Raw genomic sequence first — 27,982 nt, 5'->3', positions numbered from 1 at the left:
ACACTGAACAGCATCATGGCTTAAAATCTTCCAGTAGTAATGGTTAACCACACTTTCTTACCTTTAGCAGAAGGCATTTTGACAGACCAGAGACAAGGAGATAGATGTAAGTTTGTAAATGAACCAATTACATCCTACAATACCACTGCTACATCCTCCATGAACAGGTGAATTTGGACCATACTGAACTGTAGTCCATCTCCATCTACATAAAGTCATATCTTGGCTACTGCCACTGTCTGCTCTTCCTCTACCTTTCTCTAACTCATTCTTCGCAAACACTGCATGCATCCTAACTACATGAAAAGTAAAACACACACACATACAAAACACCTGTACTTAGAGACTTCATTTCCTTAGCTAAAATGTTAACAATCCAAACCTCTTCCCTTTAGAAAAATAATCAGGCAAAATTACAGCTAATGAAGTTAGTGTACATGATGTTATTGACCACATCATCACATGCAGGAAGCCTCAGGAAAAGGCTAAGCTCCCATCAGTTCTCTACAAAATCTGCAATCACTCTTCCAACAAATTGCAAAATCACCATAATACTTTAGACTCCTTTAACCAAAGTGAATTTTAATCGTCTCATTGTAAATACTAGTATCCTTTTAAATACATTAATTCTCCAGTCATTTTCTGTGGATGACAAGAAACCTACACTTACTCAAATTTGGGGACTCGGCCTATATTTGGAAAGCTACACATTCTAGTGATCACAATATCTACGCAACACTCAAGCTATGAAGGCTATCAGGAACTTGCATCAGTACAATGACCAAACTTCAAATTTTAAAATAAGAGGAAATTCTGAAAAAAGTTAATGTTCTAACTAGATCAGAGTTCAATAATTAATTTGTAGCTTTTACAGCTAATGAATTTTCTAAAGAATTAAGATACCATTTCCCAATTTCACCTCAATTGTCAACTCTTCCTTCTCCCCCTCCCTTATCACCATACTTACCCATTTTTCACAATGAAGCAAGCAAACTTATACAATCCTTTTCATACCATAGGTCTGCTGGTACAAACAACCTCTATCTGTGGTTAAAAAAATAACAGTGCCAATGCAATTCCCCCTTTTTTAAACCATCAGTTTAATCCTTCTCCTTAACACTGTATATAGTTCCCCAAACAATGGAAAGAAGCAATAATTATACCATTTCTAAATGTATCAAGTCACATGAAAGGAGTACCCAAAGCAGTTTACATATACATATTGATACCATATTCTCATATACTAACAAAGGTCATCTTACAAAGGACTTCGCTGAAACTTTCTATTATACCCTGGTTCTTCACTTAACTGTAAAGGCACTTTCATAAAAGTTAATTCCATAGTATTTACTCATCTCTAAAAAAATATTTACACAGGTGTCCAGGTTCAAAGTTAGCTTCTAATCTTTTCAAATTTGTAATTAAACACCTAATGCCTGGTGCATAAGTGTTCTTTTGTGTCTGTTCCCAACTACAAAGCAGTTGTAGATAACCTTCAAACTATTTTAAGTAAAATTGTTAATCTGGCTACAAATACAGCAACTTACTTTGAATGTCAAAAAATCTAAATCATGTTCTTTGGTACACTATAGCATCTCAAAGACAACTCCTCACAATACCCCTTCCACATAAGCAAGCCATTAAACAGTCTTTAAAATGAGGATGCAAGAGTTAGACCTGTCAGCTCACACTGAACATAAAGCAATCAGTGCACCCCAGTATGGCTGCAGAAAAATATACCATTTCCTCAATCTGCTGAAAAAAGACAGCTATAAAACTTAAGAAGCCACAATCAAATTTGACTAGCCATCCACGGCTATATCTGTAATACAGGATTGAGTTATTTGCAAACAGTACCACACAGTATTTGCCACTTCATTTTTTTTCTCCCTACCCCTACAAGGACATCACTGCATCACTCACAATCATGCAAACTGATTAACAGGGCAACTGCATGCAGATCCCATTTTATTTATACGCATACATAGAATCACCTTAATGCAGCAACTTTTTTCCAAATTAGCAATAAACAATCATCAGGAACACTCCTACAAATATATAGTAACTGTACTATACAGACTACAAATAGTTCAAACTCCACAACCTATACGAACTACGGGATTCTCTTCCAAGATCAGGAACTGCTACTCTAACAAAACAGTACAAAATTTGTAGCACACCTTACAAAAACAAAGCACAAGACTTTCTCAGAGGACTTACTCTACTAAAAATTCAGTCTACACTTTATGACTTGCATCACGTACATAATGTATATACTTCTGTAATGTGCATATTCTGTTTGGATTAATATCCTTCATTCTTTCTTTTTCAGCTGTCACTTGTTTCAACAAAATGTCACTACCTTTTCTAAGTTAACTGCTTTCACTCTACTTGTAGTGAATTAGAATGCATTCACTGCACATAACCAATCGCGTGCCTGCACCACGCATACTTTTAGTATCCTTTTATTTCATATATTGTACTTACCTATACATTCTAAAGTTTTCGTAGGACTGTACATGAATGGGCCAACTTTGGACTAGTCTATTATAATGGATAACATTAGTCCACTACCACGTCAGCAAACTAGCTAACTAACCATCGCCCAAACTTCATCTCTGCAAGACTGTGACAGTCAAGGATTTAAAGCATCAACTAGTACCGGTAGTGACACTATAAAAATAATTAACATCTAATGTAACTGGAATCATTGTGTCAGAAGACAAGGCAAAAGGTAAAGCCATAGGCAGCCCTTCTTTTACACCTGAAAACAGCACAGGTCCTTTAATCTCCAAATCTGTCGCAAACTACTTGCTACAACTTGGGCCACATGGGAAGTGCTGATGTAAGTGCTTCACTCTTGATGCAGAAGCAGTTTCAATTTCATATCAACATTCAGAAATGTCAGTATGGAAATAAATGCCAGTCCTGCAATCAGGCTCTCTCACACCTTGCACCTAGGGCAGCTCCCTCCTTTGTCCGACCTTTGCTATGCTTCTGTCTCTACTCCTCTTTACATCAAGCATTTCTGAGACAACAGCTACACAGTGGGAGCAAACAGAAAGTCAATGGGTCTTCTACAGTAAGTTAACCCTTTAAACAAGATGCCTGGAACACCAGCGCATGTGGCTTTTATAGACAGTGGCTGCACACTATGAAAATAAGTCCTATTATCTTGATACATTTCAGACGTCCTCTCAAAATGACATCTGCCATGTCATATTTCTGCTAAGCCATTATGAAAGATACATGATCATTCACATCATAACCATTCACATCATAACTATCGGATTACTAGTTAATAGGCTAATCAAAGACATAACCACAAAATAGTTTGGTTGTTAAGGTAACAGGATATACAATAAATATAAAAAAATAAGCAAACAAACAGAACAGGGTCAACAGTAGAACAAAGTGAAATATGCAAAACATATAACAATATACATAACTGTCTATTTTCAATTGTCTCCTACTACTGAACAGGAGAGCTCAGTTAAAATTGTTCATCTTGCTGTCTTGCTGTTAAATAACTTACTGATTGCATCATGAGGTAATTATGACCAAAATTAATTATTCAAAAGGTACAGTTTTGCAATTCGAGAGCTAGTAAATTTCAACTGCAGCTATAATTGGGTTTGAGGGGAAGGGTGGTCACTTTAATGCAAATAACTTTAATGCTTGGCACTTAACATAGAGTGTAAACACACACACATATATAATTAAATTACATGGACCACAAAGAGCATATTTGCCGTAGCATTTGAAATTGTGAATTGGTGTATTAGGGCAGACTAACAGGGAAATAAATAATAGGTAACACAGTTATTAGTAGTTCATTCTAACTTTGAAATTATTTTGCTATTCTTTCTCACATTCAGTTGTGAGAAGTCTGGTTAACCTTTAATTGCTTTTTAGGTCAGTCAGTGCATAACTGATTTAAGCTTTTGTATATAGGTTAAAGTTGGGGTTCAACTCAAAAAAGACCCCAAGACAAGTAATCAAATGGACAAGCTCAAGGCTTGACATGATTAGGTCAGTTGGTGCAAGTGGAGGTTGTTTTGACGGTCAGTAGAACATGGCATTTTATGTGGGTATTTTTTAATCATAGTCTTTGTTTGCAGCCACCCATTACCCAGCTGTTACAAAAACCACTTCATACTGAGAATTTAATAGCCTAAGGAAAGCAGAAGCTGTGGAAGCTTTAGGGACATGTTACTTTTATAAATAAGACTTGGGTATTTGCCAAGGAGTCAGTCTTTGGCTAAGTTTAAAGTTGCACAGTCAAACTAGCACCAGTGAATTGCTCTTAAACTGTCTTCTTAATTTAGATATTTCTAAACCAGTTCAGAGGCCCTAAACCAAACCCAGTAAGCTGATAGATTTGAAGGTGTAGTTTGCAGCCCACTAGATCTGTGTTCCAATATCTAGGCATTCTTAACAGTCACTTTGTATTGGGAGTCCGAATGGAGAGATAAGTCAGCAAGTAAAGGATAGTACTACTTCTGAAAATGAAATCATCCTCAAGTCTGGGTGAGTACCTTCACCAGGTGGACCCTGTTCTTCACAAAATCATGAGGTGGACAAGAAGTGTCACTGTTAGAAGAGTAAAATAAGAGGGAACAGAAACAAAAATACTTAGAAATATAGACATGGTAAAAACAATGTGCAGTATTAGAACAGAGCAGGATTTATCATGTACCATCGCAAATAAACTAAAAAGTCTCAGCACTGGCAGACAAAATTAGAAGACACGCAGACAAATATAAAGAAAAAAAGTATAAAATAAGCAATTTCTTGATGACACAAAAATGTTTTCTAGAGAATTGGGAAACAAGGTAAAAGGAAATGAAAGATCATCAAAAAAAGAAGAAATAGATACATTTTGGAGAAGTATCTATGAAGATCCTGTGGAACATAACAAATATGCTAAATGGATAGAAGTAGTAAAAGAAAGAATAAGAAGTTTAAAGGATATGAAATGGGATGAAGTAACAGCCAGAGATTGAAACAAAGTTGAGAAAAGCCTCTAACTGGAAAACCTCAGGCCCAGATGCAGTGCCATGAGTAAGAACTATTTATATGAACACCCCAAACAGACATCAACCTGGCTAAAAGGAAAAACAATGCTCCTATGTAAGAGCGAACCTCCAAGGTACCCTAAAAATTATAAACCAAAAACTTGCCTTCCAGCGACATATAAACTGCGCACTGGAATTGATGCCGGCAGAGTTTATAGTCATTTAGAAGAAAACCCAATTATGGCAATAGAACAAATGGAAATAAAAGAAAGTCACATGAAACAACTGACCATCTGTTGTTAAATAAAGTCATACTGGAGAACTGTAAAAAGGAGAAGAACCTAAGTATAGCATGGATGGACTATAAAAAAGCATTTGATAGCATCCTTCATTCATGGATAAAAGAGTGCTTAAAAATGTACAGTATATACCCTACACTGATAAGACTACATTACATTGAAATTATGCATTGTTTCGATTAATGCAAAAAGTCCAGAATTTCTAGACACAAGACATACAAAAAGATAAAGACAGAAAATAGAGGAAAGAAAAATACTTCCACAAGAAAAACTGTCAGAAGCAAATAAAAATGCGTGTTCTCTAATACAACAGATTTATGAAAAAACATTACATAGACCAAGAACCTTTGAGCAGTTTGGAAAAAGTTGCATCTGAGGAATTGCGAAAATATAAAAAAAAAAAAAACTAGATATTTTTGATAAGTATAAAAAAGAAATATGGTCATGGGAAAGAGAGATTTCATATGGTGTAATATTTATGCAGAGTCGAATGTCAACTTAATCAACACAAAAAAGGCAGCCCCAAAAGATATTCAAAGAGAAACACAGGCAAAAACATCCACATTTTTTTTTATTGTGAAATTTTCCATATCACAAAGATGGAATTTAGAAAAGATGATTAATATAGCAGAAGTTAAAAAATAGAAGTTGAAGTTATGGAATGTCTACAAAGTGAAGGACTTGGTGTAGAAGGTCTAACACAGGTTACATCACAGCATGATGGAACAAGTCCCCAATGTAAGGAGAAATAGGAAGATCAACAGACATGTGAAGAATAAATATGGACATGGGAAAGAAAGAGAGATTCAATATGGTGCAATATTTATGCAAAGGAGAAAACAAAACTAATCAATACAAAAAGAGCAGCAACAAAGATATTTGAAGAGAAATACAGACAAAGGAATCCAGACATGGAAAACTTTACAATACAAAAAATAAGACCGAGGAAAAGGAGATTAGTAATGGAGAAGTTAAAGAAATAGAAACTGAGGTTATGGAGTACCTGCAACGTGAAGCATTTAGTGTAGAAAACCTAACTTGGAAAGCATCACAGCAGGATATAGAAATAGACATCCAAATGAAGGAAAATGGGAAGCAACTGGTCAGTTGTCATATGAAGATATTTTGGAGCAGTCCACAGGAAAGCAGTATAAACATCACTTGAAGATGGACAGCAAGTGATGGAACAAGAAACCGTGGCAACTCTGATGCAGTCAGTGTTGATGAGTGATAGGCTAGTGAGTTCACATACGACAGAGCAACAGATGACACAGGATGAAACTGAAGAGAATGTGCCACAAGAAGATGTATAGAACTTTCTACAGAATGCCCACAGGAAATGGAAAACAAAAAATGTGCCCTCGGTTTAGAAGAAAACGAGCTAAGAGAAGAGTGGCTTGATTTAATAGAAATAGACAGACATATTAAGATCAATGAAATAGATAGACTGCAGAAGGTCAATAAAACCCCAAAACTCAGAACACAGTAATTAGGACTGCATATAGAGATGCATACGATATAACAGAAGTAAACAGGATACATTACTGTATAGCTAAATTAATAACAGATAAAAGTATACCACAAGAATGCAGGGTAGTAAGGGAAGAAATTGAGTACCATCATGGAAGTATTAAGACCAGAAGTCTCACTGTTACAAGAGTATAGAAGAGGGACAGATCAACAAAATGCTCAGAAAGACAGACTTGATAAAAGCAATGTGCAGTATTACAAAGGATCAGGATTTATCATGCAATATCACAAATAATAAACTAAAAATATCAGCACAGGCAGAAAAAGCTAGAAGATACACAGATAAATGTAAAAGGAAAAGTACAAAATAAGCAATTTATTGATGACCCAAAAAGTTTTGCAAAGAATTGCAAAACAGGGTAAAAGGAATTGAAAGAGCACCAAAAAGAAATTGATAACATTTTGCAGAAGTATTTATGAAGATCCTGTGAAACATAACAAAGATGCTAATTGGATAGAAGAAGTAAAAAAAGAAAAAGAAGTTCAAAGGTACAGGATATGAAATGGGGTGAAGTAACAACCAGAGAGATTGAAACAAAGTTAAGAAAAGCCTCCAATTGGAAAACTCCAGGCCCAGATGTAGTACCTAACATGTTTGCATGAAGATTTAGCCATGGGTAAGAACTACGTAAAAAAGCACCTCGAACAGACACCAACCTGGCTAACAGGACAAACAATGCTCCTACTTATGAACCTGCAAGCTACTCTAAAAATTATAGGCCAATATCTTGCCTTCCAATAGTATATTAACTATACACTGGAACTGATGCTGACAGAGTTTATAGTCATTTAGAAGAAAAAAATCAATTATGGTAATAGAACAAAAGGGCAATAACAGAAAGTCATATGGAACAAAGGATCATTTGTTACTAAATAAATAAAGTCATAGTGGAGAACTGTAAAAAAGGGATGAAGCTAAGCATGGCATGGATTGACTATAAAAAAAACATTTGACAGTATCTCACATTCATGGATAAAAGAGTGCTAACAAAATGTATAAGACACACCCTTCACTGATAAACTACATCACAGCAACCATGAAACAGTGGAGAACCACTCTGCAATTAAGCCATGACAAAGAGCAAACTATTATTCCAGGGATAAAAATCCAAAGGTGGATATTCCAGGGTGAATCTCTGTCACAGTTGCTCTTTTGCCATGCCCTTAACCCATTAAGCTGTCTGCTTAACAGATTAGGTCATGGATATAATTTTGCTCCGGGAAAACAACGAAGTGTAAAGACCTCATCTTCTCCTTGTTGAGGATTTAAAACTATACAGCTCATCAGATGAGGAACTGAAAGCACAACTGCAAGTAGTCAAAACTTTTTCAGATGACATAAGAATGTCATTTGGTCTTGATAAATGTGCAAAAGCAACCTTTAAAGCAGGAAAGCTACAGCACCAAGAAACATCAGTTTGGGACAAGAATGTGATATAAAAGAACTTGAGCAAGAGGGAGTGTACAAATATTTGGGAACTGATGAAGGATCAACAATAAAATATGAACAAATGCAAATAAAACTTAGTAAGGAATATTTTAGAATACAAATTAATCCTGAAAAGTACAGTTGTGTACACTTACCATAAATGTAGATGTTCTAGTGTATTCACTTGTTGCAGTCATCACACTTGGGTTTATCTGCCTGCAGGTGGCCTAAATTCCAGAGTCTTGGGATTTCTGTGTTGGATGCTGTCGCCTCTTCCATGACATCAAGTTGTCAGGGTATAAAACATGCAGCCGACGCCACATCATCAGTTTTTCTTGCCCCAGATGTCAGCAGCCCCCAAAACAGGAAGCAATTACATGGTGTGGAACACCTCCAGTACAAAGTACATAACATAGCCATAAGATATGGCCAAAAAGAGTAAAGGTAGAAAGCAAAGAGAAGTCAGGGGGCTGGAGGGAGGGTAACCAGGACTGCAACAGTGAATACATGCTAACATCTACATTTATGGTAAGTGTACACAACTGTACTATGTTCTTCGTGTTTCACTGCTGCAGTCATCACACTTGGGTTGATTCCCAAAGCAGAGGAAGGGTGGAGGCAGTCAAGAGATATTAGGGCTGGCTAGCAGGCCTTGTAAGACTGCTGTGGCAAATCCAGCTCTGGATTTAGAAAAGACAGGTAAGTGATAATGCTTGGTGAAGGTGTGTACAGAACTCCAGGTTGCAGCTTCCAGGATGTCCCTGGTAAGGACTCCCCCTGAGAAATGCTGTAGAAGTTGAGGTAGCCCTAGTGGAATGAGTTTTGATCCCCTGTGGGATGACTTTTTTGTTTGTAGCAAAAATGGATAGTGTGTTATCCATTTGGAAATGTTTTGCTTTGAAATGGCCTTGCCCTCTTGCCCCTGTAGCAAAGCTGAGTAGCAGTTGGTCAGTTTTTCTGAAAGGCTTAGTCCTGTCAAGGTAGAACCTGAGCTGTCTGTGCACATCCAAGGAGTGCAGGATCCTTTCCCCTTTATTCTGAGGATTAGGAATAAAAGTTGGTAAATGGATAGATTGGTTTAAGGCCACACTGGATACCACCTTGGGCATAAATGATGGGTTAGTCCCGAGGGAAAGATAATGACGGGTTCCACAGCCATAAGAGCCTGCAACTCAGACACTCTTCTTGCTGAAGTGATGGCTAGAAGTAAGGCTATTTTCCAAGAGAGGAATTTTAACTCAGCTGTAGCAGCAGGCTCAAAAGGGGGAAGCGTAAGCTTCTCTAGCACAAAGTTAAGGTCCCATGCAGGAGAGGGACCTCTCCTCAAGGGTCTTAAAAATTGTTAGCTCCTCTCAGGAATGGTTTGATCAGAGCGTGAGAGAAGAGGGGTGGCTCAGTATTGTAATGAGCTGAGATGGCAGAGGCACGAATCTTAATTGACGAGAAGGATAGGCCTTTGTGGAGCAGCTCTGCTAGACGATCTAGGATTTGAGGAAAGGTGGGCATGGCTGTGTCCTTTCCTTGAGACTGGCTCCAAGAACAGTATCTTTTCCACTTTTCTGAATAGGATTTCCTAGTACTAGGCCTCCTGGCCTCAAGGATGACATCCAGCATCTGTTCGCTGAGGGTTGCTGGTAATGTATTCAGGGAATAAGCCATGCTGCCAGGTTCAGGGTTTGCAGCTGAGGATGCAAAATCTGACCCTCCTGCAGGGACAGCAGAGAGGGGGTGTCTGATGTAGGTTCCAGGGTGGCACTGCTGTCAGACTGCATAGGAGTGGGTACCAGTGCTGGAGTGGCCAGTCTGGTGCAATAAGGATTGTTCTTCGCCTGTCCTGTTTGATCTTGAGTAGTACTTTTGAGAGGAGGGGCAGAGGGGGAAGGTATAGATTGAGAGGTTTTCCCATGTAAAGGATAGGGCATCCACTTTCCATGCTTGTCTGTGGGGAGTTCTGGTGCAAAATTTGCCCAGTTGATGGTTTTTGGGGGGGGAGCAAGAGGTCCACCTCTGGTGTCCCCCACCTGCAGATTAGAAGTTTGAATGAGTTGGGTTCCAGTTTCCAGTCATGTGGGTCCATTAGATTTCTGCTCAAGTCATCTGCCAGTGAATTTTGTTTGCCTTGCAGGAACTGAGCTTGCAGGTGCACTTGATTGCTCAAGGCAAATTGAAAAGTTCAGGTAGCGGCCAATCGGCACTTGCAAACTGCTTCTGCTTTGGGCTCCCGCATGACAAGAAAAGCTGATGTAATGGCATCGGCTGCATGTTTTATACCCCCGACAACCCGACAGCATCCGACTCAGAAATCCCAAGACTCTGGTATTTGGGCCGACTGAGGGCTACCTGCAGGCAGATAACCCAAGTGTGATGACTGCAACAGTGAAACATGAAGAACATCAGCTTTGACATCTAGGAACAAAATTCAAGCTATAAACCAATTTGCTCTTCCTGTCCTAACTTACAGTTTTGGAGTGATTGACTGGCCCCAAAACATGCTGGATACATTAGACAGAAAAACAAGGAGAATTACTCATGCTCATCAAATGATTCATATGAGTGCATACCAAGAATATGTATTCCCATTTCGGAAAAGGTTATGGACCTCCTTAAAATTGATTACATGTATAGATCTGCAATTGTGGGACTGCATACATATCTACTGACTTCATAAGACCCAAATAAAGTGAAAGTTTTGAAGCATGAGGAGAATAAATCTAAGATGACTTCCCTTCTTAGTCTAGCAGAAGCATATCGGTGTCAATCGGGAAAGGAAATCAAACCAAAAGTAGATAAAAATCAGGCAACAACTGGATGTGCCAAAAATAAAACAAAAGAAAGAATATAAAGTGAAGGACCAGATGAGAAGGCAAAAAATGTAGAAAATGCATAAATATAACTGTAAGAAAAGAAAATGCCTGGAAGAACCTCATGTTGATCAGGATCGAACACAAGAATGGTTGAGGAAAGGCGAATTCAAACCAAAAGTGAAAGGTTTAATATCGGCAGCAGAAGACAGTGGGGTATGTACACGTTGGCTTACAAAGTCCATTGAACACGTGGGAAAAACAGACAAATGTAGGTTTTCTAAAACCGAAGTGGAAACAGTTGCACACCTCATTGCTGGTTGTGATATACTAATGACAGAAGGACTGTATACTGAAAGGCATAGTAATGTGGCAAAACTGTTGCACTGGGGATTGTGCAAACATTATGGTACTGAAATGGCTGAAAAACACTGGAAACATGAGCCACAAAGCATCACAGAAAATGATGAAGTTTATATCACATGGGATCACACATTACCAACAGTTCAAAAGACAGATGCAAGAAAACCAGATACAGTGGTCCATGAAAAGAAGACAAAAGTAGCATTGATCATTGAAAATCACTATAGCAAGTGACTACAGTGTCTTGCCTGCAGAGAGACACACAAACTTATAAAATATCAAGATTTGCAGGCAGAAATGAGACCAGTATGGAACAAATATACCCAGACAGTTCCAATAGTAGTAGAAGCAACGTGTCTTATAAAAAATCTAATCATATTTAGATGCATTACCAACACATGCAACTCCATACGAATTGCAGGAGGAGTCAATAATGGGTACATTGCGCGTGCTGCGAAGAGCACTTCTGGCTGACATCAAAGACAGAGACAATAATAATTTTGTGAACTTTTAAATATACTTTGACTTAGGGATGGGGTTCATTCCCATCATGGTATTAGAAACCTAAAAGATTTGGAAAAATTAAAAAAAAATAGAGAGATTGAGAATGATATCAGCAAGCAAAGGACAGTACTGTTGCTGGAACTGAATTCCTCCTCATGTCTTGTTGAGTACCTTTACAAGGTGCACCCTGTTTTCACAGAATCTCACCAAGATGACATGGATATATAGGCTGCATTTTACATAGCATACACCATGGACAGAAGTAGGTTAAAAATGAAAAAGATAGCTGGGTTCATAAGTCCCAGGATTAAGAAGTGCCTAATCTGGTAGGTGCACTAGTGCCAGGACTGGAACAAAATGCCAGTGTAGAATCCTCAAGACATGGAGACATTCCTGCACTGGGGCTTGGCCAGGCTCAGGGGAGGATGGTCCCCTGTTGTAGAAGGAAGCATTAGCCCACAAAAACTGACAGGCTAAAAGAGAGCCATAAAGATGATAGCATGGACTACTGAGGATAAGAACAAAATTATGCATGGTTACTATTATGCAAGAAGCCCTAAATTTCCAGACAGAAAATATCCAACAAGATTGAGTGAAATTACAGAAAAGAAAAATACTAGCACAAGAAAAACTTTCAGCACCATCACATGAAAACTTGTGTTCATTAATGGAATAGCTTTATGAAAAACATTACATAGACCAAGAAACCTTGGGGCTGTTTCAAAAAAGAAGCGATTGAAGTATGAGAATATACAGAACAAAACCTAGACACTTTTGAAAGGTATTAAAAGAAACATGGGCATGGGAAAGAAAGAGAGGTCTGTATGGTACAATATTTATGTAAAGGAGAAAGCCAAACTAATCAGTACAAAAAAAAAAAAACAGCTCCAAAGATATTTGAAGAGAAATACAGGCAAAGGCACCCAAATACGGAAAAATTTCACAATACAAATACTAAAATCACAAAGGGGAATGCAGAACAGAATATCAGTAAAGTAGAAGTTAAACAAATAGAATCTGAAGTTACAGATTTGCTTCAAAGTGAAGGATTTAGTGTAGAAGGTAATATGTATGACACAGTATACTGGAATAACAAGTCTCCAAAGTAAGAGAAACAGGAGGAGCAGGAGACATTTGAACAAGAAATACGGACATGTGAAAGAAAAAGAGAATTAACACATTGCAATATTTATGCAAAGGAGAAAACAAAACCAGTCAATACAGAAACAGCACCAAAGATATTTGAAGAGAAATACAGGGAAAGGCATCCAGATGTGGAAAACAAAGGGGTAACATAGAAAAGAGAATTAGTAAGGGAGAAGTTAGAAACAAGAGTTTTGGATTATCTGCCAAAGTGAAGGATTTAGTTTAGAAAATCCAACTCTGGTAACATCACAGCATGATGGAACAAGGAGTCTGCAAAATTACTGAGAAACAGGTGGAATGGGAAGCACATGATCAGTTGTCACATGAAAATACTCTAGAATCATCAGTAGGGAACCAGTATTGGAGTTGCACAGCAAGGGAAGAAACAGGACACTGTGGCAACTTGATGTAGTCAATGCTGTGGGGTGGAAGGCCAGTGAGCTCCCATATGAAAGGGCGATGGATAATGCATGGTGAAGCTGAGGTAGAATGCCTACAGGAAATGAATAATAATGAGTGTCCCTCAGTTTACAAGAAAAAGATCTAAGAGAAGAGTTGCTTGATTTAATAGACATTGATAGACATATTAAGATCAGTTGCTTGATTTAATTGACATTGATAGACATATTAAGATCGATGAAAGAAATAGATTATAGAAAGTCAATTAAACCCAAAAATGTTAAAAGTCGCATAAAACAAATTTACGGTGCAGTGGTACAGTGGTAGCATTGTCGCTTCACAGCGAGAGGTTCTCTGGTTCGATTCTTGGCTGTGGAGCCTTCTGTGTGGAGTCTGCATGTCCTCCCTGTGTTCGTGTTGGTTTCCCCCGGATGCTCCGGTTCCCTCCTATGTTACAAAGACATGCATCTGCAGCGTTTCTCCCTGGGCCTCTGCTGAAAATTGCCTTTGTTCCAAGTCGGACTTTCCTGGTTAACAAAATGTAAACACAATAATCAAGACTACTAAAAGAAATTCAAGTGATATAACAGAAGCAAATAATGTAAGTGCACAGTAATATACCCTAACAGTTAGTGTCTTACCACACAAATACAGGTAAGAAGGGAAAAAAATCAAATGCCATTATGGAAGTATTGGACAGAGAAAATTATAAAGTAATTAAGACAAGAAGTGTCACTGTTAACAGGAGTACAGATCAACAAAAACAGTTAGAAAGATAGATGTGATACAAGCAAAGTGCAGTATTAGAATAGACCGGTATCTGTCATACACTATTGTAAATAAAAATCTAAAGATATCAGCAGAAGATAAGCAACTCATTGGATGATCCAAAAATGTTTTATAGAGGAATGAGAAATAAAACACAAGGAATAGAAACACCAGCAAAAAAGAATAAACATGACATTTTGGAGAAATATCTATGAACACCCTATGGAACATAAAGATGTTAAATGGATAGAAATAAAAGAAACAATAAGAAGTTCAAATATACACAATATGAAACAGCATAAAGTAATAGCGTGAAAAACAAACAAAATTAAGAAAAGCTCTAAACTGGAAAACCCCAGGTCCAGATGCAGTAACTAACTTCTGGCTAAAACTGTTAACACCTTTACAGAAAGACTTAGCTCTGAGTAAGAACTTATATGTACATCTTCAACAGACACCAACCTGGTTAACAGGGAAAATTATACACCTCCTTAAGGGTGAACCTGCAAGCAATCCTAAACACTATAGACCAATAACTTGCCTTCCAATGATGGATAAACTATATATTGAAGCTGATGCTGACAGAGTTTATAGTTATCTAAAATAAAACTCAAACATGGCAATATAACAAAAGGGTAGCAAAAGAAAGGCACATAGAACAAAGGATTGTTGGTTGCTAAATTAAATAAAATCAAAATGGAAAATTGTAAAAAAGGGTAAGAATCTAACTATGGCATTCGACAGCATCCCACGTTCATGGATAAAGAATTACTTACAGATGTATAAAATATACCCTGCATTGATCAATTACATTACAGTGATGAGCCATTTTGTAGGGAAGACATGATAAAGGACAAATTATTACTCCAGGGATAAAAATTCATAGGGGAGTATTCCAGGGTTGGCTATCACTGCTGCTCTTTTGTTTTACTTAACAGATTAGGTCATGGTTACAATTGGTCTCCTAGACAACAAAAAGTGCACAGATTTGTCATCTTCTTTTTGTGGAAGATTTAAAACTGTATTGTGCATCAAATGAGGAGCTGAAAGCACAACAGAAAGTGAACAAAACTTTTTCGGATGATCTAATACAAGTCATTTGGGTCTTGACAAATGTGCAAAAGCAACATTTAAAGTAGGAATGCTGGACAGGAATGTGATATAAAGGAACTTGAGTAGGAAGGAGTATATAAATATTTGGGAATTGATGAAGGATTGACAATAAAACATGAACAAATGCAAACAAAACACAAGAAGGAATATTTTAGAAAACTAAAATTAATACTAAAAAAGTACAGTTTTGTACCTACCATAAATGTAGATGTTCGAGGATCCACATTGCTGCAGTCCTAACACTTGGGTAGTCCGCTGTCCCAGTCGGCCCGAATACCAAAGTATATGGCTGACGTCGGTCAAGGCGCATTAGTCTGACGTCAGGACGTCAGGGTACAAATGCGCATGACCGACGTCATATCCTCAGTCTTTTCTTGCCCCAGATGTCAGAAGACCCTAAAAAGATAAGGCCAAAACCAAAAACACCAAACACTCCTGCACCAAATATATGTACAATATATACAAAATTACAAGAATATAACCTCACCCACACAACCACCCCTAAACACAGAGGGGAAGGAGGGAGGGTAAATTGGACTGCAGCAATGTGGATCCTCGAACATCTACATTTATGGTAGGTACAAAACTGTACTATGTTCTTCATTCCACATTGCTGCAGTCCTAACACTTGGGTAGAATCCCAAAGCAGAGGTAAGGGAGGCTGGCAAATCATAAAGAAGCAGGAGCTGTCAACATGCTTTGCAAAATAGCTGTGGCAAAACCAGCCCTAGATTTAGAGTAGAGAGGAAGGTGGTAATGCTTGGAGAAAGTATGTACTGAACTCCAAGTAGCTGCCTCCAAAATATCCTTAGTTGCCACCCCCCTTAGAAATGCTGTAGAAGTGGCAGTAGCCCTAGTGGAATGAGGCCTAATCCCAGCTGGAATCTCCTTGCCATGATGGGAATAACAAAATGCAATGCAAAACCCAATCCACTTAGAAATAGTTTGTTTTGACACAGGCTTGCCCTGAGAACTCAAAGCAAAAGAAACAAACAACTGCTGAGACTGCCTAAAATCCTTAGTCCTGCTTAAATAATAACGCAACTGCCTGTGTACATCTAAAGTGTGCAAAATCTTTTCCCCTTATTTTGGGGATCTGCATAGAAAGTAGGCAAATGAATAGTTTGGTTTAAAGCCACACTAGAAACCACCTTAGGCATAAAGGAAGGATTAGTGCGTAATGATACCCTATCCTTATGGAAAATCAAAAGGCTCAACCGCCATAAGGGCCTGCAATTCAGAAACCCTTCTTGCAGAAGTAATGGCCAACAAAAAGCAGTCTTCCATGACAAGTATTTCAATTCAGCAGTAGCCGAGGCTCAAAAGGTTGTAGAGTAAGTTTCTCCAACACAAAATTGAGATCCCAAGCAGGAGTAGGAGCTCTACGTGGGGTCTTATATTCTTTGCCCCTCTAAGAAATTGCTTGAACAAAGGATGAGAAAACAATGGTGGGTCACAATCATAGTGAGCTGAAATTGCTGCAGCATGAATCTTAATGGAAGAGAAAGACAAACCTTTGTCCAATAACTCAGTAAGATATTGAAGAGCCACACTCAAATTAGGCTCAGAAATCTCCAAATTCTTTGCTGCACTCCAAAATAAAAATCTCTTCCATTTTCTGCATACACTTTCCTTGTACTAGGTCTTCTGGCTTCCATAATCACATTTAAAACTTGTTGAGGAAGTTGAGACCTGCTGTGTTTCAAAACAGAATATGCCAGGCTGTTAGATGAAGAGAGTGAAGCTTGACATTGAGTAGATGACCGTCCCTCTGAGACAACAGGTGCGGAATCAAAGGTAAAGGCCATGGAGGCTTCCTTACCAGACTCCTCAGTAATGGGTACCAGTGTTGCCGAGGCCAATCTGGAGCTAGTAAAATCATCCTTGGCTTGTCTTGTCTGACCTTTAGGAGCACCTTTGGGAGAAGAGGCAGAGGTGGAAAGGCATACACATGAAGATTTTTCCAACTGAAAGAAAGAGCATCCACTTTCCAAGCTGTGTGATGAAACCTTTTTGTGCAATACTTTGGCAGCTGGTGGTTTAGTGGAGAAGCGAACAGATCTATGTCTGGAGTTCCCCAAGACACTGTCAATTTCCGAAATACATGAAGATCCAGTTTCCACTCGTGGGGATCCATGATTTGTCTGCTTAACACATCTGCTAAGGAGTTCTGTGCTCCCGGCAGAAACCTTGCCTGAAGAGTTAGTTGCAAGCTGAGGGCAGTCTCCCATAAAATCATTGCTTGCCTGCATAACGGGTAAGAATGTGTTCCCCCTTGTTTGTTGATGTACCACATGACAGTTGTGTTGTCTGTTAGAATCAACACCTGCCCTGGAAGAAGTAACTCCTTGAAAGCCATTAATGCAAACTGGACTGCTAACATCTCCTTCATGTTGATATGTAGATGCTGTAGTCTGGCAGGCCACTTGTCTTGTATCCACTTTCCATTCAGATGAGCTCCCCAAGCTATGTCTGAGGCATCTGTCGTTAGAATCTGACTCGCCTCTGGCCGGGTCACAGAGAGTCCCTTGTTTAGGTGACATTCCTGAGCCCACCACAAAAATTCCTTTTGAATGCAAGGTATTATTTGAATGACAGTGTCCAAATCCTGGCAGTGCTGTGTCCATACATTTTTGAGATACCATTGCAACTTCCTCATATGCAGTTTGGCATTGGGAAGCACCAGAATACAAGATGCCATGAACCCTAAGGCTTGAAGGACTGTCCTTGCAGTCAGCCCAGACAGAAGAGATAGTTGATGGAAGTAAAGGGAAAGATTATTTTGTTTGTCCGGGGTTAAAAAGGCCATCTGGGTTGCTGTATTCAGTCTCACACCCAGAAAGCACATGTCTTGAGAGGGTACTAGACTGGACTTTATTTCGTTCACAGAATACCCTAGGCATCTTAGCACTGCTATCACATATTCCAAATGCTGTAAAAGGTCTTCCTTTTCTTGAGCCAGAATCAGGCAGTCGTCCAAGTAAGGATAGATTTGTATTCCTTTTAGCCTGAAGTAAGCTATCACTGGAGCCAGAACCTTTGTGAATACTCTGGGCAGTAGATAAGCCAAAGGGCAATGCAGAGAACTGATAATGGGAATTCCCAGCTCGAAAACGCAGATACTTCCTGCAACTTAGCCTGATAGGTACATGAAGGTAAGCCTCCTTGAGATCTAAAGTTACCATCCAGTGATCTTTGCCCAGCAGAGGTAAAAGCTGTTGTAACGTCAACATTTTGAACTTGGGAATGTCCAGATAAGTGTTGAGGAGAGATAAATCCAAAATTGGTCTCCACGTGTTCCCCTTCTTTGGTACTAGGAACAGGCGAGAATAAAATCCTAGGCCCCTTTCTGGCACGGAACCGCTGAATGGCCCCTATTTGGAGTAACAGAGAAATTTGCTTGTGAGCCTCTTTTCTTTGTAGAGGAGGAATGTCTGGCATGCCTTTGAAAGGAGGCAAGGTATGGAAATAAAACCTGTAACCGTGGTGAATGATATCCAATACCCATCTGTCTTGGGTAATTAAATTCCAATTTTCTTTGAAAAGAGCCAGCCTTCCTCCCAAAGGTGCTGCCAGACGAGACAGTACTGGCAGCTGAAAAGGCAGGTCATTGGGTCTGTTTACGAAAGGACTGACCCCTGCCCTCACCAGAAGACTGAGCAGGTGAACTCCCTGTTCTAGGCCTAAAAGAACCTTGAGCTCTGCCCCTACCACGTCTAGACCTACCCCTAGACTGGGAATCATAAGCAGGATATGTCCATCCCTTAGTAGGCCAATTTCTACTAAACTTGGAGGCTGAACCTGCAAAAAATCTTTAACAGTCTGCATAGACTTAGCCTTGTCCTCCATTTTCTTTAAAACTGCTTCCACAGGCGAACCAAACAACACGTCAGACTGTAACGGAGCATCCAAAATCCTTGTCTTAACATGCTCAGCTAAATTCTGATCCCTCAGCCAGGCGTGCCTACGAAGAACAGAACCAGTGGCAGCCACCCTCGAAGAGGCCTGCACAGCATCAAAACCACATTGCAAGGAATGCTTACCCACCTGTTCAGACACATGAACCAAATCCTGCAACTCTTTACACTCAATACCTTCCGCCAGAGCATCCACCTTAGACTTCAATTGTGAAAGGAGATAATTTTGATATTTTAACATGTGAAACTGGCAATTCAATGCCCTCATGGCTAAAGTAGAAGAAGTATACACTTTCTTTCCCCATCTATCCAAAGCCCTTGCCTCTTTATCAGGAGGAACAGGATTTTTAACAACAGAAGCCTTAACACCTTTAGGCCCCTGAGAAACAGTTTCCGGGTCTGCCCTAGGACTCTTAAAAAGATACTTATGAGCTTCAGGCACCCTATAATACCTATCGGGTTTAACTGGGGCAGGAGGCAAAGAATCAGGGTTCAGGGAAGCCTCTGCAAAAACATCTTCCACCACATCCAGAACAGGAGGTATAGCTAAAGGCCTATGCTGGGGTAAAACAAAATTCCCTAAGCCTCTTCCTGGAATCAGAGAAATCTTGACCTTCCCATTTAAAATGCTCCCTCATGGAATGAAGAGTCTCTGAAAAGAAAAATCCTCAGGAGGAGAAGCCGAAGGAGTAGAATCATCCACATCAGAATCAGAATAAGGAGGATACTCCTGCAAGTCTTCAGCCGAAGACTCAGAAGCCTCGAACACTGCTCAAAACTCTCAAGCTCAGGTTCCACCCTAGGCCTCTTATCAGGAGGGGGCATAGAACCTCTAATCATAGTAATCAAATCTTCTGCCATTTTAAGCATATGTTTCTTAGGCAAAGATCCTGAAGAACTAGGAGAGACCCCACTGAAGTTAAACCTGGCCTGCCTCTCAAAGAAGCCTTGGAAACAGAAGGGAGGGCCTAACCACCTTAGGAAGAGAGGGGAGAACAGCCACCTGAGAAGCCCCTTCAGCCTGGCCTACCTCCTGAGAGGACACATCCTGTAACAGTAAAGTCTCTCCCTGAGACTCCAAAGAAACTTCTGGCAGAACCTCCGGCTCCACTGAGCCTTCTAAAGAACCGACGTCCTGGACTGACGGTTCTTCCAACCTAGGCTTTGCTGCTTTGTCCTTGCGCTTTTTGGAAGCGGCCGGAGCATCCGGCGGCATTTTATAATTACAACGCTTCCCAAAACTAACCTGGCACAGTCTAACCTTCTCTTTATAGTGCGTTTGTTAAATCTAGCACAAGAGCGACATCCAACAACGTCGTGCTCAGGCCCTAAACAAGGTATACACAGGGTATGGTAATCCCTATGAGGTATCTGTTTCCCACAAGAAATACAGTTATTCACTTTTTCTGACATCCGGTTAAATACTGAGGCAAGAAAAAACCAAAATATTCCCCAACGGGGTACTTAGCCAACTTTGATTCGGTCTTAAACTCCGACTTCAGAAAATTTCAGAACGCCAACCTGCACTCGCAAAACTGCTTCTGCATCGGACCATGCGGCAAAAAAGACTGAGGATATGACGTCGGTCATGCGCATTTGTACCCTGACGTCCTGACGTCAGACTAATGCGCCTTGACCGACGCCAGCCATATACTTTGGTATTCGGGCCGACTGGGACAGCGGACTACCCAAGTGTTAGGACTGCAGCAATGTGGAATGAAGAACATCAGCCCTGACATCTAGGAACAAAGTCCAAGCTACAAACCTGATTTTGGGGTGATTGTCCCCAAACGTTACTGGATCAGTTGGACAGGAAAACAAGAAACATGATTCATGCTTATCAAATGATATATAAAAATCAGGGTATATCAGGATTATATTCCTCGTTCTGAAGGAGGTATGGGCCTCCTTGAAATTGATTACATGTATAGATTTGCAAACATAGAACTGCATGCACATCTGCTGACCTCATAAGAACCAAACATAGTGAAAGTTTTGGTGCATAAAGAGAAAAGACGACTTCCCTCCTTAGTTTAGCAGAAGCATATCGGTGCCAAGTGGGAATGGAAAATGAACCAGAAGTAGATAAATCGGGCAGCAACTGAATGTGCCAAAAAAACAAAATCAACTCAATAAGGAGACGGATCAGATGAGAAGGCAAGAAATGTGGAAAAGGCAATTAAAGAAAACTCTTGGAACAACCTTATATTGATCAGGATCTGAAGCAGGAATGGTTAAGGAGAGAGATATTGCGATTTGTTTAATCCAACGGGTAAAAATATGCACAATATCATCATTCCTTGGCAAATATTTAATAATCACTTAGATATGCACTATCAATATTTACACTGTTGGAAAGGTCAGTGTCTGCTGAACAACTTTTGTGTTTACAGTTTTAGTCTAGTTATTATGGTTAAAGAGTTATGAACATTTGTTTTCTGTATGGTATTACAAATGGATTATCAGAAAAAGAGCTCAGGCTGCACTACTGTTCCTATGGTGGAAGTAAGCAGGCAGCATTTTCCAAGTTGCTCCGGAATGAATACAGTCTTTCTCAGAGATGTCCTCTCTGCAATTTGTGCAAGCACTTTGTGGATTTCAGTTATGACAAAAAATTTCCTCCCTTCCCATATAAAATCATGCCATTGTTCTAATCACCAGAAATGTCTGCCCAACAATTTCAGATGTTAACTGAATTTTCAATCTAATCTGGCTTTTCCAGTTGAAATTTATAACCTTAATCAAGTTTAACAAAGGACTATAAACTGTATTACAACATACAAACAGAATGCATTTGCCAGGACATTTAAAAACAGACTTACCTACTACCATGATATTAAACTCAAACCCTTGTTTCATTGCTTTCCGCCTCATCTGTTCCAGTATGGCATCAATGCCAACATATCCAAAATCTGATGCTGGTTTCTCATTTCGCACTGGAGGCGCCTGCTTAGGAGCTGCATCTCTAGAAAACTCTGCCATGTTGTTTGTGGAATTATGCACTGTATCCAGACCTAAAAGAAGGAAAAGCAAATCCTCATAATTATCAGTGAAGACGAAACTGTGCACATATCTTTCGTATATTTTCAGACATTACAATAGTACTCTACTTGTACATTTTTCTTTTTTCTGTTTTGTTTATAAAACCAATACATGTATAAAATGGAACAAACTACAATGCAAACAGAACTATATATGTTAAGTAAACTGTTACACAGAATAAAACTATAACAAAAGGCAGACTCAACTGATGGAATAAAGCAGCTAATAGGCAAGGCTGGTGGAAGAGGGGAAAGTTGATAGCGTAAAGATACAACTTTAAAATTATGCTTTTCATTAAACTTGTCCATAGATTCAATCTACATGTGCCAGAAGCATTTAAAATGCAATTGGTTAAAACCTCATAGAGTAGACTAAAAAAAGAGCAAACATTCAAAGTTTAATACATGTACCCAATATGGACTCCGGCATGTGGCATTTAACCTGATAACACAATATGCTGACATGCTAAGTTTATTCCACAGCTGTACACTGTAGATATACAGCTTCTTAGCATTTTGTTAGAGAACATCAAATATGTTTGAGGTTCACACTTGAACTATGGCATTAAAATAGTACATGGTCACCGTTTCATTAATTTTCTTATGCCACCTTTATCTAATTCAGATTCACAGGGGAGCCTGTGCCCATCCTGGCAGCCATTGTATAAAGAGGAGAATTATTTCTAAAAAGGACTCCTACCCATTGCAGCATGTACACACACACACACACACACACACACACACACACACACACACACACACACACACACACACACACACTGCATGTATGGCCAACCCTTAGCCTTGATGGATAAGGATAGATAGTTACAAACAGCACCTCCTATAAAACTCCCACTTTTCTCTTGCTGACCACTGCCATTACTGCTCTGACCTGACACATTATGGGCAAAGTATGTTCACCATAATTAGGTCTTTCTTCCACTACAAACTTTGAACGTCTGGTAGTCTTGGTTTGATATACCTTTAAGTTAACCATAGCTGGAGGAGTTCACCTGTAACTCTGTGGCACAATGACAAACATAGTAAAATACAAGTGGCAGTAGATACATAAACTCTCCCACTGTATATTTCCTATGTGAATATCCATATATCCTTATCAAGATGGTCAAACACTTCACTGGCAAGAGTCACCAATCACAAAACTATTGTATCTTTCACCAGAATGACTGTCACCACCTCTTACCTGCACCCTTCATCCAATTCCCTTACTCCCCAGTCCCCGCCTCACTCTGTGTAGTCACTGTGTGCTTCTGAGGTCATGGTTTCAGTATTCTTTCTTTAAGCTCTCTCACCTCACCTGTTACTTTCAACCTCTCTCTCCTACCATGCACATCAGCACCTCTGTCTGCCCATTTGCCCTCTGTGGCTGAGCTCTCTCTCTCTGCCCAGTTGCTCTAGTCTCTCCTTGACATGCAGGTTTCTAACTGAACATCACCAACTCTGCCCCCTCTCATCACTTACTACTGTGCTTGGAGTCTGTTCCCTCCCAAAGGATTTGCTCTCCTTGTCCTCCCTTTTACAGATGTACCTCCAGCTTTCACTTTTTTCCTTGCACTGTATCATACCATATGCTTCTACTCCTGTGAGGACCTCTGCCCATGTCTTGTACTGTCTGTGTTTTTCCTCCCTTACCTTCACCCACATCATCATGTGTATTGGCCTCCTATTGCCTTCTCTCCAGTCTGACACTGTCTAGTCAGGACAAACAACGCAAACCATTACTGTCACATGCTCCCATATTCTCTCTTGATTTTCACCAATCTCCTTCAGATCTCGGTTCATCTATCATCTCAAGCTTCGCTCGTCATCAAACTACTGTTCCTCATTAGGAGGGGTGCACCCTTCAATCTCCCACTCTTCTTGCCTATACAGTCCTTCACCATGAATGCTGTTAATTCATTCATCTCTCACTATTCCACTTGTTTATTTAGCAGCATATGGTAGCATAAGCCTTTCTACCAAAGTGTTATCTACCTGGTATATGACATTCAAGATAAAAGTTAATGTTAAAAGAACAAACTGAATTATGCCTTAACTGGTGGGTCTTCAGAAGCTGAACACTAGTTCAGATACTAGACACCCACACAGCAAAGTACGTTATTTTTTTCCTGCCTAAACTTATGAATACCTCAGACATGTGAAATGTCACACCTCCAGAATCCTACACATCCTTACATTCCAGAGTGTGAAAAGTCAAGTTAAAAAACATACATACCTTATGAACATTAAGTGCTTTTAAGACTATACAAATAAAACAGGAAAAAAAAGTATTCTTTACAACAATAGCCTTAATGCTCACAAACCCAGAACCATATTTCCTCTAACATTTCATATCTTGGTAACTCTGCCCCCCCCCCCCCACACACACACACACACCTTCAAAACTGCTAGCAAACAACAATACCCCCAGTGCAGTTCATTTTTCTTCCTCCTCTCTTGTCTTAAAGCACACCCTGCTTTTCAACAGCAGTTAGCTCTCTCTCAAGGCATGAAAATGTGAATGTAAAAATAAATACATTAACAAGTGACAAGCAATAGTTATTATTAGTTATTAATACAGGGAGATATTGTTACTTAAAAAATGCCCATTTTATGCTACCAATTAAAAATGATAAGCCTTTTAAGAAAGCCATCCCAAAAAATGTCAGAATGCAATAACGAGCTATGGAGATATTAATTATTTCTCATTTGTTGATCAGATAAGTCACACTAGACTAAAGTCCTCTTTCCACAGGATACCATAAATGACATTTATATTAACAGGGAAATGTGGCCATAGCACCATGGAACTTCCAGTGCATATTTTAGATAAGAGCAGAGGGATCCTTTGCATTTACCTGAGCTACCACCAATTTAAACAGATGGGACCTTGGTTTAACTTCTCATCTGAAGGACAGCACATTCAGAAGTGTAGTGCCCCCTTACGCTACACTGCAATGTCAGCAGTTTGAAAAATTAATCCAGTGACCTGGAGTGGGAGGAGAACCAACAGCCTTCTGATCTTCCAGCACCAAAGGCTAGTGTGCTAATTGTTGAGCTATCGGCACTGCAATGAAAGTAAATAAAAGAGATGTTATAGACATCTCATAAGAAGTTCAAACACTTAAAAATGAAACAATAAAGACTTATTTCAGCAAGGATAAAAGATACAAAAGTACAAACAGTTTACTTGTAGAGAAGATAAGTATATGGTCTTTAGACAATCTGTTGGTTTTAAAAAAACAAATTAATGTTGGCTAGTTAGGAAAGAGAAACCCAACCCAGCAATGCAAGATTTCAAACCAAAAATCAGGTAAGGGATTCCATATATGGTAAGATGAAAAAAAAACAGTTTCAGTGTCAACAAAGAAGTGATGATTAAGTCAATGTCTTGAGCCAATTGGGAGGATTTGGGCTTTTTTACATGGTGCAAATGTTTCCACCAGTCAAGTGCTGCATACATCACCACAGCTGGCAGAAATGAAACAACTGCTGGATAAAAAACAGCAGAGAACATTTCAAACAACTCGCACAGAAAGGAAGTAAGAAATGGCAAATTAACAGAATATTGCAGGAAACTCCATGGAAGTGGCTGGATCATCATCAAAACTGGCTCTGGGTGATGAAAAAGTCAGACCTTTGCAGAGACAGTGCAGCTTGCACCACAACTGGAAGAATGTCAGGCACTGGAACAAAAGAAGTAGCAAGAACTTTAAGTATTAATGTTAAAATATTCACTCTCGCCTACAGGCTATTTTCTAATAATGAGCCAGATTTGTTAAAAAGGATTGTACCAACCAAGACAACAGGGTTGGCAGATCCTATACTAGGAAACTGAATTTTAGGGTAATATTTAAAAAAACATTACTAAATATAAAAGAGCAAAAGGCTGGTTAAATCCAGCCAAATCAATTCACACTGCATCGGACTATAGTACGCTTTTAAAATAGTTGTGGAACATAATAAACCCCCAAAGAAATAGTTTAATTTAACAAAAAAAATATTTAACATGTCTAATGACAGATCTATCAGATTAATGAAGGCAGATAAATGGAGCAAAACAGTAAATCTGGACACCTTAAACTAGAACAATAAAATTAGTCAACTGTTTAATGAAACTTTATGCTAACAAAATGGAAATAGAAAAATCATTGTAGATTCACTGCCAGTTAGTTACAAGATATAACTCATGACATGATGGGTTTGGTGAATTGAGTCCTTCACAATATATACTTAAAGGAGCAAATGTTTAGTGTTCCAGTTCACATAGGACATATGCAACACCAAGTATTTATAACTGCAATTCAGGTTATGTGGTAGGTTTGGATAACCTGTAATTCATTTTATGTGGGTAAGACCTTAAGAAAACTTAAAAACATGAACATATGAACATGTTCATGCAATCATTAATTAATTAACTTAATTTAATGTTGTCTTTATTTACCAGAATAGCTTAAATGAGTATAGCATGAACCATTTTCAATGAAAGCCCAAGGAGACAAGCTCCATATAATAAACAATCATTAAGACAATCATAAAGGTTTAAACAAAGCAGACATTATACACAGTACAAGAATATTACATTACACACACACACACATTCTGCATGTAAATAAGCAGACACACATCTTTATCATATACTGCCTCCAAAAACTGGAATGCATGCATTGAGTATTAGATACAGCAACAATAAATGTACATACACGAAAACATGTCAGAAAAAAATAATGAACAGTAAAAATGACCTTTCATGTCTTTATACCCCCAAATTCCAAAAGGAGTTATGCTCAGAGGGAAGTTCTGGGACTCAGATCACAAGTATTCCAAAATGGGAGAGGCTCGTTGAAGCATTTCACCCTTAGTATAACTATTTGTAATCCATGTTTTTCTTTTTAGCCAATCAATTTGTTAGGATGTATCCACAATAAGCTATGCAATTCCTGCAGTGGTTTTACTTTTCACCGAAAGGATAAAAGAAAATGATGAACAATACATACATGGATGACAAAAATAACCACATCAGTACAGAAATTACTGAAAACAAAATGATTTAAATGTATACATTCTACAAGGGCAATAATTTAATACTAGGGACTTGGTTGCACAACTTTAATCTATTTGTGAAAAATGTACATCACTTACACAGAACCCAAGGAACTAGGGTTGTTATTAAAACCCAACTAAGTTGCTAAATGTGCTTCTTGAACAGGAACGTTTAAAAACAAATCTTCCGTGATCATTGTTGACAGATGCTCACTACAAGCAAGGAGAAAAAAAGTGGCTGGTGTGCCCAAAGGTAAAACACCTGCATCCATACATCATTCTACAGCAAGTAAGATGTCAGTGCAAAGCTTACAGTGCTGTACACCCTTGAGCAGAAATGGATTTATTAACAGTGCAATGAACGCAAGCTCCAGCACTTCCAAAAATACCACTAATCATGCTCAGGCAGCATTCAGTACTACAAAATTAAACTTCTTCACCGCATGTGTTCAATAAAAGGAGTACATACATTGCACTACCCCAAGACTACAGATCAGAATGCAAAAAAAAAAAAAGGCTAGATGATGGGGACATTGCTACAATAAAAAACTGGGAAAAGTCTATTGTCTTATAAATAGGACACCTATACCATTTGGAGCAACTGTGGCTGT

The 27,982-nt window shown here is 38.9% G+C and overlaps 1 protein-coding gene across 8 annotated transcripts in view; it reads right to left on the bottom strand.

Annotated features, from left to right (window-relative positions):
* The window catches only part of SEPTIN9 (septin 9), a 2,307,078-nt gene that overhangs the window by 342,774 nt on the left and 1,936,322 nt on the right, over window positions 1–27,982 (bottom strand). For all 8 annotated transcript variants that reach the window (XM_044085002.1, XM_044085005.1, XM_044085003.1 and 5 more), the window contains one exon: window positions 22,110–22,301. In XM_044085002.1, the coding sequence (XP_043940937.1) occupies window positions 22,110–22,301 (192 nt within the window). The remainder of the gene's footprint in view (window positions 1–22,109; window positions 22,302–27,982) is intronic.

This window comes from Protopterus annectens, chromosome 10.part0, assembly GCF_019279795.1.
Source record: "Protopterus annectens isolate FY-2018-M chromosome 10.part0, PAN1.0, whole genome shotgun sequence".
NCBI classification, from domain to species: Eukaryota; Metazoa; Chordata; order Ceratodontiformes; family Protopteridae; genus Protopterus; species Protopterus annectens.
Note: the sequence above shows the minus strand (reverse complement) of the source record. Positions and strands in the feature narration are given on the sequence as shown.